The 15,470-nt window shown below is 40.0% G+C and overlaps 2 protein-coding genes across 2 annotated transcripts; both read right to left on the bottom strand.

Moving 5' to 3' along the window:
- Positions 1–322: 322 nt before the first annotated feature.
- Positions 323–10,767, bottom strand: LOC128438532 (E3 ubiquitin/ISG15 ligase TRIM25). Its single transcript, XM_053421115.1, has 4 exons — positions 10,614–10,767; positions 9,225–9,344; positions 6,418–8,231; positions 323–3,111 (listed from the first exon to the last, which is right to left on the bottom strand). Exons 3-4 carry the CDS (start codon positions 8,083–8,085, stop codon positions 1,345–1,347), a joined length of 3,435 nt encoding a protein of 1,144 aa, XP_053277090.1. The 5' UTR covers positions 8,086–8,231; positions 9,225–9,344; positions 10,614–10,767; the 3' UTR covers positions 323–1,344.
- A 1,359-nt stretch (positions 10,768–12,126) lies between these two features.
- LOC128438143 (tripartite motif-containing protein 16-like) lies at positions 12,127–14,646 on the bottom strand. The gene has a single exon (XM_053420571.1). The coding sequence runs from the start codon at positions 14,541–14,543 to the stop codon at positions 12,867–12,869; it is 1,677 nt and encodes a 558-aa protein (XP_053276546.1). The 5' UTR covers positions 14,544–14,646; the 3' UTR covers positions 12,127–12,866.
- Between the last annotated feature and the right edge of the window lie 824 nt (positions 14,647–15,470).

The following is a 15,470-nucleotide window of genomic DNA, read 5'->3' as shown; positions in this document are numbered from 1 at the left end:
GTGTGTGTGTTATATAAACCCAGGATCAGCTGACGGACTCGGGGTTCAGCTCTCTGAGTTTCTTCAGCACCTTTTTTGGCTTTTGGCTCTCGTCCATCTCCCAGTTTAGTTCCACAACTCGTGACCTCATGATGTTTTCTTTATTTTTCATAGGATGAACAAGGTCAGAACTAACTGTATAGAACATGGAAAGTAAAATATAAGAAGAAAATAGGTATAGAGAGAATACAGTGTGTAAATATTTAGACATAAACTGGTTTATAGTGTGTGTAGCAGCAGGGCTGTTGCTGTCCAAGCAAATGAAACAATCAGAGAGGATGACTTGAAGTTAATAAATCAGATTTATTGTTTGTTTTATTTTATACATTCGATGTTATGATACTTAAAAACACTCGCCGGCCTCAGTTTACAGATGTTGGAAGCAATTGATTAATTGAACTTTTCAGATCAGAATCACAATCAGAATTCTTTCATTTCATTTGTTCAAGTTATTTTCACATACAGAAATACAAATTGACTTGCTGTTATTATTTCATTACTAACTCAGTTTGAGCTGGAGCAGTTTATTTCATTCTGCTTTATAACTGAAGATGAAAACAAAATTCAGTTTTAACATTAATCTCCTCATTCTCACATTTTCAGTTTATTTTTGTTGATTATTATATCATCATCATTATTATCAACGGTACTTTTTAATTTGAAAACTTGTCTCTGCACTTCATCACTCACGTCATGATTATTGATGGTATTTTATATTATAATTTGTTTTCTGAATATCCAGTGTTGAACTATGTTTTGTTTTGTAGGGCCCGAGCACCGAACAGAGTGGGACAGGGTGAGGCCCTATTGAAATTGTAAGGATTATTATTTTTCAGGTAAATTAATTGTTTTTTTGAGGGTTTAACATAATCAAAATCTTACCAAAATTTACACACAATTAGAAAGTGGTGAAAAGTACGTATTCTAGAGTAATTTTCAATGGGCGTGGCTAAATGGCTCAACGGTGCCCCCCCGAGCCCCCCAAGAACACAACAGGAAGCTCACCATTTTGCATTTACAATCCACATTTTTACTTTTTCAGTGCTTGTACTTTCTACATTGATTTAGAAAATAACAGCAACATTAGTTCTTTCAAACACATTCATGTCAGTTTAATTATAGATTTCTGTCTTTACAAAGCGAGAACTGAATATGTGTGATAAAGGAAGGTCAGTGTTTGATTGACAGCTGATCTCTGTGCGGAGCAGAAACGTCACCACGAAGAACTTTGATCAACAAACATGGAGACAAAAGAAGTTAAAGATTTAAACACAGAATCTAAATCACTGCTTTAATGACTCGAGTCTATTTGAGTTTACAGAACTCAGCTGTGGATCCATGATAAACACTAACTCCAGCATAGAGAGGCTGAGTGAATGTGGTCTGGACTCTGTGGAGGAGAGTCATGGTGTCAGAGACTCTGTAGAAGGACAGAACACCTGCACTGTGATCCAGGTACACTCCTACTCTGGAGGACACAGGACCTGACACTGGAGTCTGGATGCTGTTGTAATGAAAGATATAACTGTTTCCATAACAACGTAATGACCAAGATTTATCATTGTATCCAAACAGACATTCATTTGAGCCTCCTGCTCTGCTGATATTCTTGTATGTGACTGCTACAAAAACTAATGTTTTCACCTCCACCTCCACCTCCCAGTAACAACGTCCAGTCAGACTCTCTCTACTCAGGACCTGATGACAAGCAGTGAATCTGTCTGGGTGATCAGAATAAGACTGATCTTCACTCATATATGTTACTTTTCTTTTTCCCTCAGATAATAACAGACGTTTGTTTACTGTGTTTGGATCCAGTGTGATTTCCTGTGAATATTTTAAGAAGTCAGCTCTGGTATCTGGTTCTGGTTGTGGCAGTAAAACATCCACTTGAGACACAATCTGTAAAATCTCTGTCTCTGTCTCACTCAGAATGTCCTGTAGTCGACCTCTGACCTGGGACATAGCTGCTGTCACGTCCTCAAAGTCCCTCAGAGGACGGATCCTGATGCTGGATGAGTGTGTAGATCCACTGAGTGGTGACAGTGAGGGGTAGTTGTGTAGAAACTGGTTGTGGTCCTCTGTGTCTGAGAGCTGCTTCAGTTCCTGGTCTTTCCTCTTCAGCTCAGTGATCTCCTGCTCCAGTCTCTCCTGAAGCTCTCTGACTCGACTCACTTCAGTTTCCTGCTGGGATCTGATCTGCTGCTTCACATCAGAGCTTCTTTTCTCCAGCAGACGGATCATCTCAGTGAAGATCTCCTCACTGTCCTTCACTGCTTTATCAGCAGAGCCATTGACGGCCTTCTCCTCCTGTTGAAGCAGCTTCAGTTCTTTCTCTGTGTCCTGGACTCTCTGCTGGATTGTTTGTCTCCTCAGCCCGAGCTCTCTCTGCCTCTCAGTCCTTTCTGCTGCAGCTGACCCTGTGTCGTGGTCTTTATGTTCATCCACAGAGCAGAGATAACAGATACACTGCTGATCAGTGCGGCAGAACATCTTCATCACCTCGTCGTGACGAGAGCAGATGTTCTCCTGGAGCTTCTCCGAGGGCTCCACCAGCTTGTGCTTCATAAATGGAGCTGATTGAAAATGAAGCTGGATGTGTTTTTCACAATAAGAGGCCAAACAATTCAAACAGGACTTGAGAGCTTTCAGTTTTCTCCCAGTGCAGACATCACAAGCGACATCTTCAGGTCCAGCATAGCAGTGATCAGCAGGAGCAGCTTGGAATCCAGTCTTCTTCAGCTCCTCCACTAAATCAGCTAACATGGTGTTTTTCTCCAGGACAGGCCTCGGTGTGAAGGTCTGTCTACACTGAGGACAGCTGTAGCTTCCTCTCTCCTCCCCTTTGTCCCAGTGGTTGTTAATACAGCTCTTACAGTAGCTGTGTCCACAGCCAGTAGCCACCGGATCCTTCAGTAGATCCAGACAGATCGAACAGCAGAATCTTTCTCTGTCCAGTTGAATGTCCTGCTGCGCCATTTCAGCTGCTGCCAGAGACTGAGGAACAGTTTCACTTCCTCTGAACAGAAACAGATCTCTGCTCCTCCCCCTCTCGTTCACTCCCTGCAGGGACTCAGCTCCCACAGTTCACAGCTTGTTGTTCACTGGTTCTTACACTGACACACCTGTGAAGGGAGGAGACACAGAAATGTCCTGACTGGGAGGAGCTGGTTGTGTTTGAGGAAGAAGTTGTTGGTGTTTCAGGATTTACTGCAAGTGTGTTATCCTTCATTCACAACACACAGTAACAATTAGAGTCAAATCAAATAGAAGCATTTAATAATAATAAATCAAATCTTTATTTATAAAGCACATCTAAAAACTAACAAAGAAAAACTCGTAAGAATAACAAATACAAACTCACTCATCAAAGAATGAAAAACTAACAAAGTAGAATAAAGGTTAAGTTAAGGTTAAGGTCGTCTTTACTGTCCCTGAGGGGCCATTTGGTTTGTAAACACTAGTTACACACAACCCATACACATCATAACAATACATACATACACAAAAGAGCACAAAGAATCCATTAGTTTATTTTGTTTTGCTAATGATGATGATGACGATGATAAAGATGATTAATTGAAGAAGTTGTAGTACTATTAGTATTATTGTTGTTGTTGTTTCTTCTCTGCTGTTCATGTTTATTTGATTATTTATTTATTTGTAACCTCCTGCGCTTGATCTCAGCCTCAGCCGCAGTTTGAATGAAAGACCTCCCAGGATTGGTCAATCCTCGACGCGGGGGATGAAAGACGGAACGGGATTGGTTGACGATTCTACAATGGCATAGAATGATCAACCAATCCCCCAGGTTAACAGGGGGCGTGACATTACTTTTATTAAATGTATTTTCTTACTTGAGATGTTTTACTTTATTACTTGCTGTCTTTTATTTTTAGAAGGATACTGTTGTATTTGGCTTCTTTATAATGCTGTTCTAAAAGGTACCAAACAATAATAATACAACAATTATCATTATTATTATATGTATTATAGTTGTTACTGTTGTTTTTATTGTTTTATTTCATTGAACAATTTAAATCACTAACAATAATTCATGGTTTAACGTTGAGGGATCTTACTTTGAAAGGTAGAGTTGTCCACCATCCAGTCCGTTACTGTCTCACCCTCGTTGACTTGACACCTTTCGGCCTCAGAGGTGAAGCAGCGACACCGTGTGGTCATACATGTTACATGTGCCTCTACACATTAAAATAGAATTAGACACAATCAGTTTACCAATATGATTATGTTTTGTAATATTTTCATGGGAGAAAAAAACTAACCAGCCTTTGAAGTGCTGGAGGCTCGTTTCCATTACAGATAGCTCAGTTTGTTTTCATTTTACAAATTCAGATCAACTTTTTAAATTAAATGAGTGTGAAAACATAATTTAATATACATCTATTAATATATATTTATCTTTGTTATAAAGAAAGGTTTATCTCCATATGTGGAAAAAGAGTCAAACCATTTTCAAGGTTCTAAGATTTTCACTTTCCAACATGAGAATGAAACTGAGTGAATTTGAGCAGCAACATGAACTTGGTCAGTTTTAACTTCAGATTCCAGGTCAGCCAACAGAGAGCAGAAGATTCCAGGTCAGCCAACAGAGAGCAGCAGATCTCTCTGTGAACTTTGTGTTCTGTTCGAGTTCTATTCCAGTGATATGATGCACTCACAATTCAAAGATTGAAAAGAATCACGAGCTGGTTAATGCATCAACAAAAAATAGACGTAAGAGAAGGAGACATCAGGTTCCATTCACTGAAATGTTATGTTTAATTATGTAAATGATGCCTTATTTAATTAAAGGCCTGATTTGTATATTTCAGAACACAAATGTGAGAACTGGATGAGTCATTTAAGACATTTTTTACTATCTAACAATCAATAAATCAACAGCATTTTCAACTGCCAGGGAAAATCCAATATGTCAATATTAAAAAATGTTATGCCATATTTTTTACATTGTTTTGTAAAACAAGATACGAATGATATAAGAAGAACCATTCAGTGAAATCCTTCAGACTAAAGACGAATGTTTTTCCTGCAGTCTTTCACCCTTTGCATTCTTTATTTACAGTTAATTGTTTCACCTTCATTTAATAATCGTCTGTCTCTCGTCCTCATGGTTTTTAATTGGATATTATTATGTTTATTTGCACTTTGGGAGATTTTAGGTGTTTCAGCTTCTTCTCTCTTGCACAAGTTCTTGTTCACTTTGGATTCAGCCACATGTGTTTTAGTGAGGTCTGTTCTTCCACACTTAAGTGAGAGATGGTGTGTGTGTGTTTGTGTGTGTGTGTGAGTCTGTGTGTGTGTTATATAAACGCAGGATCAGCTGACGGACTCGGGGTTCAGCTCTCTGAGTTTCTTCAGCACCTTTTTTGGCTTTTGGCTCTCGTCCATCTCCCGGTTTAGTTCCACAGCTCGTGACCTCATGATGTTTTCTTTATTTTTCATAGGATGAACAAGGTCAGAACTAACTGTATAGAACATGGAAAGTAAAATATAAGAGGAAAATAGGTATAGAGAGAATACAGTGTGGAAATATTTAGACATAAACTGTTATATAGTGTGTGTGGCAGCAGGGCTGTGGCAACACAGGCAAATGAAACACTCAGGATGACTTGAAGTTAATAAACCAGGTTTATTTTATGTTTTATTTTATACATTCGATGTTATGATACTTAAAACACTCGCCTGCCCAACGGCCTCAGTTTACAGTTGTTGGTAGCAATTGATTAATTGAACTTTTCAGATCAGAATCAGAAGATGAAATCAGACATTTTTATTTTATTTAATTAAGTTTTAACATTAATCGCCTCATCGTCACATTTTCAGTTTATTTCTGTTGATTATTATATCATCATCATTATTATCAACGGTACTTTTTAATTTAAAACATGTCTCTGCACGTCATCACTCACGTCATGATTATTGATGGTATTTTATATTATAATTTGTTTCTGAATGTCCCATGTTGAACTATGTTTTGTACGTATTCTGGAGTAATTTACGATGGGCGTGGCTCAACGGTGCCCCCCCCCGAGCCCCTCAGAACGCAACAGGAATTCCGCCATTTACATTTAGTGGCCATTTTGGTCATATTCCACATTTTAACATTGATTAAGAAAATAACAGCAACATTAGATCTTTCAAACACATTCATGTCAGTTTAATTATAGATTTCTGTCTTTACAAAGTGAGAACTGAATATGTGTGATAAAGGAAGGTCAGTGTTTGATTGACAGCTGATCTCTGTGCAGAGCAGAAACGTCACCACGAAGAACTTTGATCAACAAACATGGAAACAAAAGAAGTTAAAGATTTAAACACAGAATCTAAATCACTGCTTTTAATGACTGGAGTCTATTTGAGTTTACAGAACTCGGCTGTGGATCCATAACCAACATAAACTCCAGCATAGAGAGGCTGAGTGAATGTGGTCTGGACTCTGTGGAGGAGAGTCATGGTGTCAGAGACGCTGTAGAAGGACAGAACACCTGCACTGTGATCCAGGTACACTCCTACTCTGGAGGACACAGGACCTGACACTGGAGTCTGGATGTTGTTGTAATAAAAGTTATAACTGTTTCCACCACAACGTAATGACCAAGATTTATCATTTGATCCAAATATACATTCTGAGCTTCCTGCTCTGCTGATATTCTTGTATGTGACAGCTACACGAACTGCTCCTCTCACCTCCACCTCCACCTCCCAGTAACAACGTCCAGTCAGACTCTCTCTACTCAGGACCTGATGATAAACAGTGAATCTGTCTGGGTGATCAGAATAAGACTGATCTTCACTCATATATGTTACTTTTCTGTTTCCCTCAGATAATAACAGCTGTCTGTGTGCTGTGTTTGGATCCAGTGTGATTTCCTGTGAATATCTTAAGAAGTCAGCTCTGGTCTCTGGTTCTGGTTGTGGCAGTAAAACATCCACTTGAGACACAATCTGTAAAATCTCTGTCTCTGTCTCACTCAGAATGTCCTGTAGTCGACCTCTGACCTGGGACACAGCTGCTGTCACGTCCTCAAAGTTCCTCAGAGGACGGATCCTGATGCTGGATGAGTGTGTAGATCCACTGAGTGGTGACAGTGAGGGGTAGTTGTGTAGAAACTGGTTGTGATCCTCTGTGTCTGACAGCTGCTTCAGTTCATGGTCTTTCCTCTTCAGCTCAGTGATCTCCTGCTCCAGTCTCTCCTGAAGCTCTCTGACTCGACTCACTTCAGTTTCCTGCTGGGATCTGATCTGCTGCTTCACATCAGAGCTTCTTTTCTCCAGCAGACGGATCATCTCAGTGAAGATCTCCTCACTGTCCTCCAATGCTTTATCAGCAGAGCCATTGAGGGCCTCCTCCTCCTGTTGAAGCAGCTTCACGTCTTTCTCTGTGTCCTGGACTCTCTGCTGGATTGTTTGTCTCCTCAGCCCGAGCTCTCTCTGCCTCTCAGTCCTTTCTGCTGCAGCTGACACTGTGTCGTGGTCTTTATGTTCCTCCACAGAGCAGAGATAACAGATACACTGCTGATCAGTGCGGCAGAACATCTTCATCACCTCGTCGTGACGAGAGCAGATGTTCTCCTGGAGCTTCTCCGAGGGCTCCACCAGCTTGTGCTTCTTCAATGCAGCTGACTGAAGATGACGCTGGATGTGTTTTTCACAATAAGAGGCCAAACAATTCAAACAGGACTTGAGAGCTTTCAGTTTTCTCCCAGTGCAGACATCACAGGCCACATCTTCAGGTCCAGCATAGCAGTGATCAGCAGGAGCAGCTTGGAGTCCAGTCTTCTTCAGCTCCTCCACTAAATCAGCTAACATGGTGTTTTTCCCCAGGACAGGCCTCGGTGTGAAGGTCTGTCTACACTGAGGACAGCTGTAGCTTCCTCTCTCCTCCCCTTTGTCCCAGTGGGTGTTAATACAGCTCTTACAGTAGCTGTGTCCACAGCCAGTAGCCACCGGATCCTTCAGTAGATCCAGACAGATCGAACAGCAGAATCTTTCCATGTCTAGTTGAAATTCTTTCTGCGCCATTTCAGCTGCTGCCAGAGACTGAAGAACAGTTTCACTTCCTCTGAACAGATACAGATCTCTGCTCCTCCCTCTCTCGTTCACTCCCTGCAGTGACTCAGCTCCCACAGTTCACAGCTTGTTGTTCACTGGCTCTTACACTGACACACCTGTGAAGGGAGGAGACACAGACATATCCTGACTGGGAGGAGCTGGTTGTGTTTGAGGAAGAAGTTGTTGGTGTTTCAGGTTTTACTGCATTTCACAGCGGCCTTTTCTCACCTGGTGTTAAGAGGAGATTCAGTGAGAGGCAGAGTGTGTTATCCTTCATTCACAACACAAAGTAACAAAGCATTTAATAATAATAAATCACATCTTTATTTATAAAGCACATCTCAAAACTAACAAAGAAAAACTCTGAAAAACAACAAATACAAACTCACTCATAGAAGAATGAAAAACTAACAAAGTAGAATAAAGGTTAAGTTAAGGTTAAGGTCGTCTTTACTGTCCCTGAGGGACCAGTTGGTTTGTAAACACTAGTTACACACAACCCATACACATCATAACAATACATACATACACAAAAGAGCACAAAGAATCCATTAGGTTATTTTCTATTGCTAATGATGATGATGATGACGATGATGATGATGATTATTAGTAGAAGTTGTAGTAGTAGTAGTAGTATTGTTGTTGTTGTTGTTTCTCTGCTGTTGTTGTTTATTTGTGTATTTATTTATTTGCAACCTCCTGCTCTTGATCTTGGCCTCAGCCGCAGTTTGAATGAAAGACCTCCCAGCATTGGTCAATCCTCGACGCGGGGGACGAAAGACAGAACGGGATTGGTTGAGGATTCTACAATGGCGTAGAATCGTCAACCAATCCCCCAGGTTAACAGGGGCGTGACATCACTTTTATTAAATGTATTGTCTTACTGGAGATGTTTTACTTTATTACTTGCTGTCTTTTATTTTTAAAAGGATACTGTTGTTTTTGGCTTCTTTATAATGCTGTTCTAAAAGGTACCAAACAATAATAATACAACAATTATCATTATTATTATATGTATTATAGTTGTTACTGTTGTTTTTATTGTTTTATTTCATTGAACAATTTAAATCACTAACAATAATTCATGGTTTAACGTTGAGGGATCTTACTTTGAAAGGTAAAGTTGTCCACCATCCGGTCCGTTACTGTCTCACCCTCGTTGACTTGACACCTTTCGGCCTCAGAGGTGAAGCAGCGACACCGTGTGGTCATACATGTTACATGTGCCTCTACACATTAAAATAGAATTAGACACAATCAGTTACCAATATGATTATGTTTTGTAATATTTTCATGGGAGAAAAAAACAAACCAGCCTTTAAAGGGCTGGAGGCTCGTTTCCATTACAGATGCCTCAGTTTGTTTTCATTTTACAAATTCAGATCAACTTTTTAAATTAAATGAGTGTGAAAACATAATATAATATACATCTATTAATATATATTTATCTTTGTTATAAAGAAAGGTTTATCTCCATATTTGGAAAAAGAGTCAAACCATTTTCAAGGTTCTAAGATTTTCACTTTCCAACATGAGAATGAAACTGAGTGAATTTGAGCAGCAGCTTAAACTTGGTCAGTTTTAACTTCAGATTCCAGATCAGCCAACAGAGAGCAGCAGATTCCAGGTCAGCCAACAGAGAGCAGCAGATCTCTGTGTGAACTTTGTGTTCTGTTCGAGTTCTATTCCAGTGATATGATGCACTCACAATTCAAAGATGGAAAAACATCTCGAGCTGGTTAATGCAACAACAAAAAATAAACGTAAGAAAAGCAGGCATCAGGTTCCATTCACTGAAATGTTATGTTTAATTATGTAAATGATGCCTTATTTAATTTAAGGCCTGATTTGTATATTTCAGAACACATATGTGAGAAATGGATGAGTCATTAAAGACTTTTTTTACAATCTAACAATCAATAAATCAACAGCATTTTCAACTGCCAGGGAAAATCCAATATGTCAATATTAAAACATGTTTTGCCATATTTTTTACATTGTTTTGTAAAACAAGATAAGAATGATATAAGAAGAAACCATTCAGAGACATCCTTCAGACTAAAGACAAATGTTTTTCCTGCCGTCTTTTACCCTTTGCATTCTTTATTTACAGTTAACGGTTTCAACTTCATTTATTAATCGTCTTTCTCTCGTCTTCTCTGTTTTTAATTGTATATAATTATGTTTATTTGGCCTTTGGGAGATTTTAGGTTTTTCAGCTTCTTCTCTCGTTCACTTTGGATTCATGTACATGAGAGAAGCTGTGGATAAAATGTGTTTTTATAAATCATACAGCTCCTGAAGGTGTGTGGGGGTTGTGTTTATTATCTCTTCATCATATATGATATTTACTTTTATAACTTAAATGATCCACAGATAAGATTAACTAATGAAAACAGATGTTTCTCCACAAGAACAGTAAAAACCTCCTAATCCAGCTGTAGAACCTCTCAGTCCAGATGTGTGAGGTTGTGACGGAGCAGCCGTTCACCTCTCACCTGGTTCCTCTCCGTCAGATGTGATGGTGTTTGTTCAGCTCCTTCCAGGTTAAAGTGCTGCTCTGTCCTGGAGGCGTTTACTCTCGGCTCTGTGACGCCACCGGATTCGACAATGAGCGAGAGAACAACATGTTTGTGTTGACGCTGGACTTTAACTGGTGTCACAAACAGACTGGGAGGTTCAATCAGACACTTTGAATCCAGAGAGGATCAGATGCAACTGGAAAACTCTTTATTTAGTTTATTGAGTTATTATGCACATTTTCTTCATTATGACTTTTTGAGTTTAACTTTGAATGTTTTTGTATTTTTATGTAAAATGTTTACCTTGTCATTGTTTGGTTTCTTTATTTTCCAGCACAATATTGCTTATACGACCAGATAATGATAATATTTAGATTATATTGTATATAAGAAAAACTGTCTTGCAATAAATGTTCAGAAGTTTAAAGGTAAACAACTAGAGAGCTAACAAAATATACTTCTCAAGTTGATTCATATCCAATAATTATTTGATATGGTAAAAAGTTATTTCTATGAGCCTGATAATTATTTGTTAAAGATTCAAAAAGAAGCTGAAAAATTTGCATTAATGGTTTGTGTTCACAACGCATTATCTTAAACATAAGTGTTTGGGATCTTGAACATCAAATCTCATATCTGCCGTTGAGGAATTTTGTCAAATTTTGATCAGCTGTTATTTAAACTCAAAGATGAACTGAATTGATTTCAAAGTTCAAAGGTCGCGGTGACCGTCCATGAGTGTGAGAAAACTATTATGTAGACTACAGCTGCACTGGTGAGGAAAACAAGCCCATTTAAGCAACACATGGATTTTAGTGAAGATTGAATTCCTGAGGTTTGAGTTGATTACATAATCTATAACCAGTGAAGTGGATTAAGTAGTTATTATATTGATCAGTGGTTCTAGTAACTTGTATCTGAGCTAAATGAAAGTTTTGATCCCAGCTGCAGAACATTCAGTCAGTGAAGCTGCAGAGAAACACGTCCTCGTCCACTTTAACATGAAACACAACTTTTGGTGGACGTGGTGATATTTTATTATGTAACTGAATCTGATGCTTGGTCCAAAGTGTGTGGACACCAAATCATTTCCTGCTCCAGTTCAGCCACAAATGTTTTAGTGACGTCTGTTCTTCCACACTGAAGTGAGAGAGGGTGTGTGTGTGTGTGTGTGTGTGTGTTATATAAACCCAGGATCAGCTGACGGACTCGGGGTTCAGCTCTCTGAGTTTCTTCAGCACCTTTTGGGGCTTTTGGCTCTCGTCCATCTCCCAGTTTAGTTCCACAGATCGTGACCTCATGATGTTTTCTTTATTTTTCATAGGATGAACAAGGTCAGAAGTAACTGTATAGAACATGGAAAGTAAAATATAAGAGGAAAATAGGTATAGAGAGAATACAGTGTGTAAATATTTAGACATACACTGTTATATAGTGTGTGTGGCAGCAGGGCTGTGGCAACACAAGCAAATGAAACACTCAGGATGACTTGAGGTTAATAAATCAGGTTTATTTTATGTTTTATTTTATACATTAGATGTTGTGATACTTAAAACACTCGCCTGCCCAACGGCCTCAGTTTACAGATGTTGGTAGCAATTGATTATTTGAACTTTTCAGATCAGAATCAGAAGATGAAATCAGACATTTTTATTTTATTTAATTAAGTTTGAACATTAATCGCCTCATCGTCACATTTTCAGTTTATTTCTGTTGATTATTATATCATCATCATTATTATCAACGGTACTTTTTAATTTAAAACATGTCTCTGCACGTCATCACTCACGTCATGATTATTGATGGTATTTTATTTTATAACTTGTTTCTGAATGTCCCATGTTGAACTATGTTTTGTACGTATTCTGGAGTAATTTACGATGGGCGTGGCTCAACGGTGCCCCCCCGAGCCCCTCAGAACGCAACAGGAAGCCCGCCATTTGCATTTAGTGGCCATTTTGGTCATATTCCACATTTTAACATTGATTAAGAAAATAACAGCAACATTAGTTCTTTCAAACACATTCATGTCAGTGTAATTATAGATTTCTGTCTTTACAAAGTGAGAACTGAATATGTGTGATAAAGGAAGGTCAGTGTTTGATTGACAGCTGATCTCTGTGCGGAGCAGAAACGTCACCACAACAAACTTTGATCAACAAACATGGAGACAAAAGAAATTAAAGATTTAAACACAGAATCTAAATCACTGCTTTTAATGACTCAAGTCTATTTGAGTTTACAGAACTCAGCTGTGGATCCAGAACAAACCCTAACTCCAGCACAGAGAGGCTGAGTGAACGTGGTCTGGACTCTGTGGAGGAGAGTCATGGTGTCAGAGACGCTGTAGAAGGACAGAACACCTGCACTGTGATCCAGGTACACTCCTACTCTGGAGGACACAGGACCTGACACTGGAGTCTTGATGTTGTTGTAATAAAAGTTATAACTGTTTCCACCACAATATAATGACCAAGATTTATCATTTGATCCAAATAAACATTCATCTGAGTTTCCTGCTCTGCTGATATTCTTGTATGTGACTGCTACACGAACTCCTCCTCCTCTCATCCCCACCTCGACCTCCCAGTAACAACGTCCAGTCAGACTCTCTCTACTCAGGACCTGATAATAAACAGTGAATCTGTCTGGGTGATCAGAATAAGACTGATCTTCTCTCATCCATGTTACTTTTCTGTTTCCCTCAGATAATAACAGACGTTTGTTTGCTGTGTTTGGATCCAGTGTGATTTCCTGTGAATATCTTAAGAGGTCAGCTCTGGTCTCTGGCTCTGGTTGTCGCAGTAAAACATCCACTTGAGACATAATATGTAAAATCTCTGTCTCTGTCTCACTCAGAATGTCCTGTAGTCGACCTCTGACCTGGGACACAGCTGCTGTCACGTCCTCAAAGTTCCTCATAGGACGGATCCTGATGCTGGATGAGTGTGTAGATCCACTGAGTGGTGACAGTGAGGGGTAGTTGTGTAGAAACTGGTTGTGATCCTCTGTGTCTGAGAGCTGCTTCAGTTCCTGGTCTTTCCTCTTCAGCTCAGTGATCTCCTGCTCCAGTCTCTCCTGAAGCTCTCTGACTCGACTCACTTCAGTTTCCTGCTGGGATCTGATCTGCTGCTTCACATCAGAGCTTCTTTTCTCCAGCAGACGGATCATCTCAGTGAAGATCTTCTCACTGTCCTCCACTGCTTTATCAGCAGAGACATTGAGGGCCTCCTCCTCCTGTTGAAGCAACTTCACGTCTTTTTCTGTGTCCTGGACTCTCTGCTGGATTGTCTGTCTCCTCAGCCCGAGCTCTCTCTGCATCTCAGTCCTTTCTGCTGCAGCTGACACTGTGTCGTGGTCTTTATGTTCCTCCACAGAGCAGAGATAACAGATACACTGCTGATCAGTGCGGCAGAACATCCTCCTCACCTCGTCGTGACGAGAGCAGATGTTCTCCTGGAGCTTCTCCGAGGGCTCCACCAGCTTGTGCTTCTTCAATGCAGCTGACTGAAGATGACGCTGGAGGTGTTTTTCACAATAAGAGGCCAAACAATTCAAACAGGACTTGATAGCTTTCAGTTTTCTCCCAGTGCAGACATCACAGGCCACATCTCCAGGTCCAGCATAGCAGTGATCAGCAGGAGCAGCTTGGAGTCCAGTCTTCTTCAGCTCCTCCACTAAATCAGCTAACATGGTGTTTTTCTCCAGGACAGGCCTCGGTGTGAAGGTCTGTCTACACTGAGGGCAGCTGTAGCTTCCTCTCTCCTCCCCTTTGTTCCAGTGGGTGTTAATACAGCTCTTACAGTAGCTGTGTCCACAGATAGTAGTCACCGGATCCTTCAGTAGATCCAGACAGATCGGACAGCAGAATCTTTCTCTGTCCAGGTGAATTTCTTGCTGCGCCATTTCAGCTGCTGCTAGAGACTGTAGAACCCGTTCACTTCCTGCAGGGACTCAGCTCCCACAGTTCACAGCTTGTTGTTCACTGGCTCTTACACTGACACACCTGTGAAGGGAGGAGACACAGACATATCCTGCCTGGGAGGAGCTGGTTGTGTTTGAGGAAGAAGTTGTTGGTGTTTCAGGATTTACTGCATTTCACACCTGGTGTTAAGAGGAGATTCAGTGAGAGGCAGAGTGTGTTATCCTTCATTCACAACACACAGTAACAATGCATTTAATAATAATAAATCACAGCTTTATCTATAAAGCACATCTCAAAACTAACAGAGAAAACCTCGTAAAAAATACAAATACTAACTCACTCAACGAAGAATGAAAAACTAAAAAAGCAGAATAAAGGATAAGTTAAGGTTAAGGTCGTCTTTACTGTCCCCGGGGGGCCAGTTGGTTTGTAAACAGTTGTCACACACAACTCATACACATCATAACAATACATACATACCAAAACAGCACAAAGAATCCATTAGTTCATTTTGTATTGATGATGATGATGATGATGATGATGATGATGATGATGATGATGAAGATGATGATGATGAGGATGAGTATGATGATGGTGATGATGATGATGATCATGATTATTATTATGATGATTAGTAGTAGTAGTTGTAGTATTGTTGTTGTTGTTTCACTGCTGTTGTTGTTTATTTGTTTGTTTATTCATTTCTAGCCTCCTGCGACTGATCTTCGCCTCAGCCACAGTTTGAATGAAAGACCTCCCAGGATTGGTCAATTCTCGACGCGTGGGACGTAAGACGGAACGGGATTGGTCGACGATTCTACAATGGTATAGAATCGTCAACCAATCCCCTACGTCGAAAGGGGTTGTGGCCGACCCACGGAGCCGAGCCGGTTGAATGGGCGGGCTCA

The sequence above is a fragment of the Pleuronectes platessa genome, chromosome 4, assembly GCF_947347685.1.
Source record: "Pleuronectes platessa chromosome 4, fPlePla1.1, whole genome shotgun sequence".
Taxonomy (NCBI): Eukaryota; Metazoa; Chordata; class Actinopteri; order Pleuronectiformes; family Pleuronectidae; genus Pleuronectes; species Pleuronectes platessa.
The sequence above is the reverse complement of the archived record's forward strand: the minus strand, read 5'-3'. Positions and strand labels throughout refer to the sequence as shown.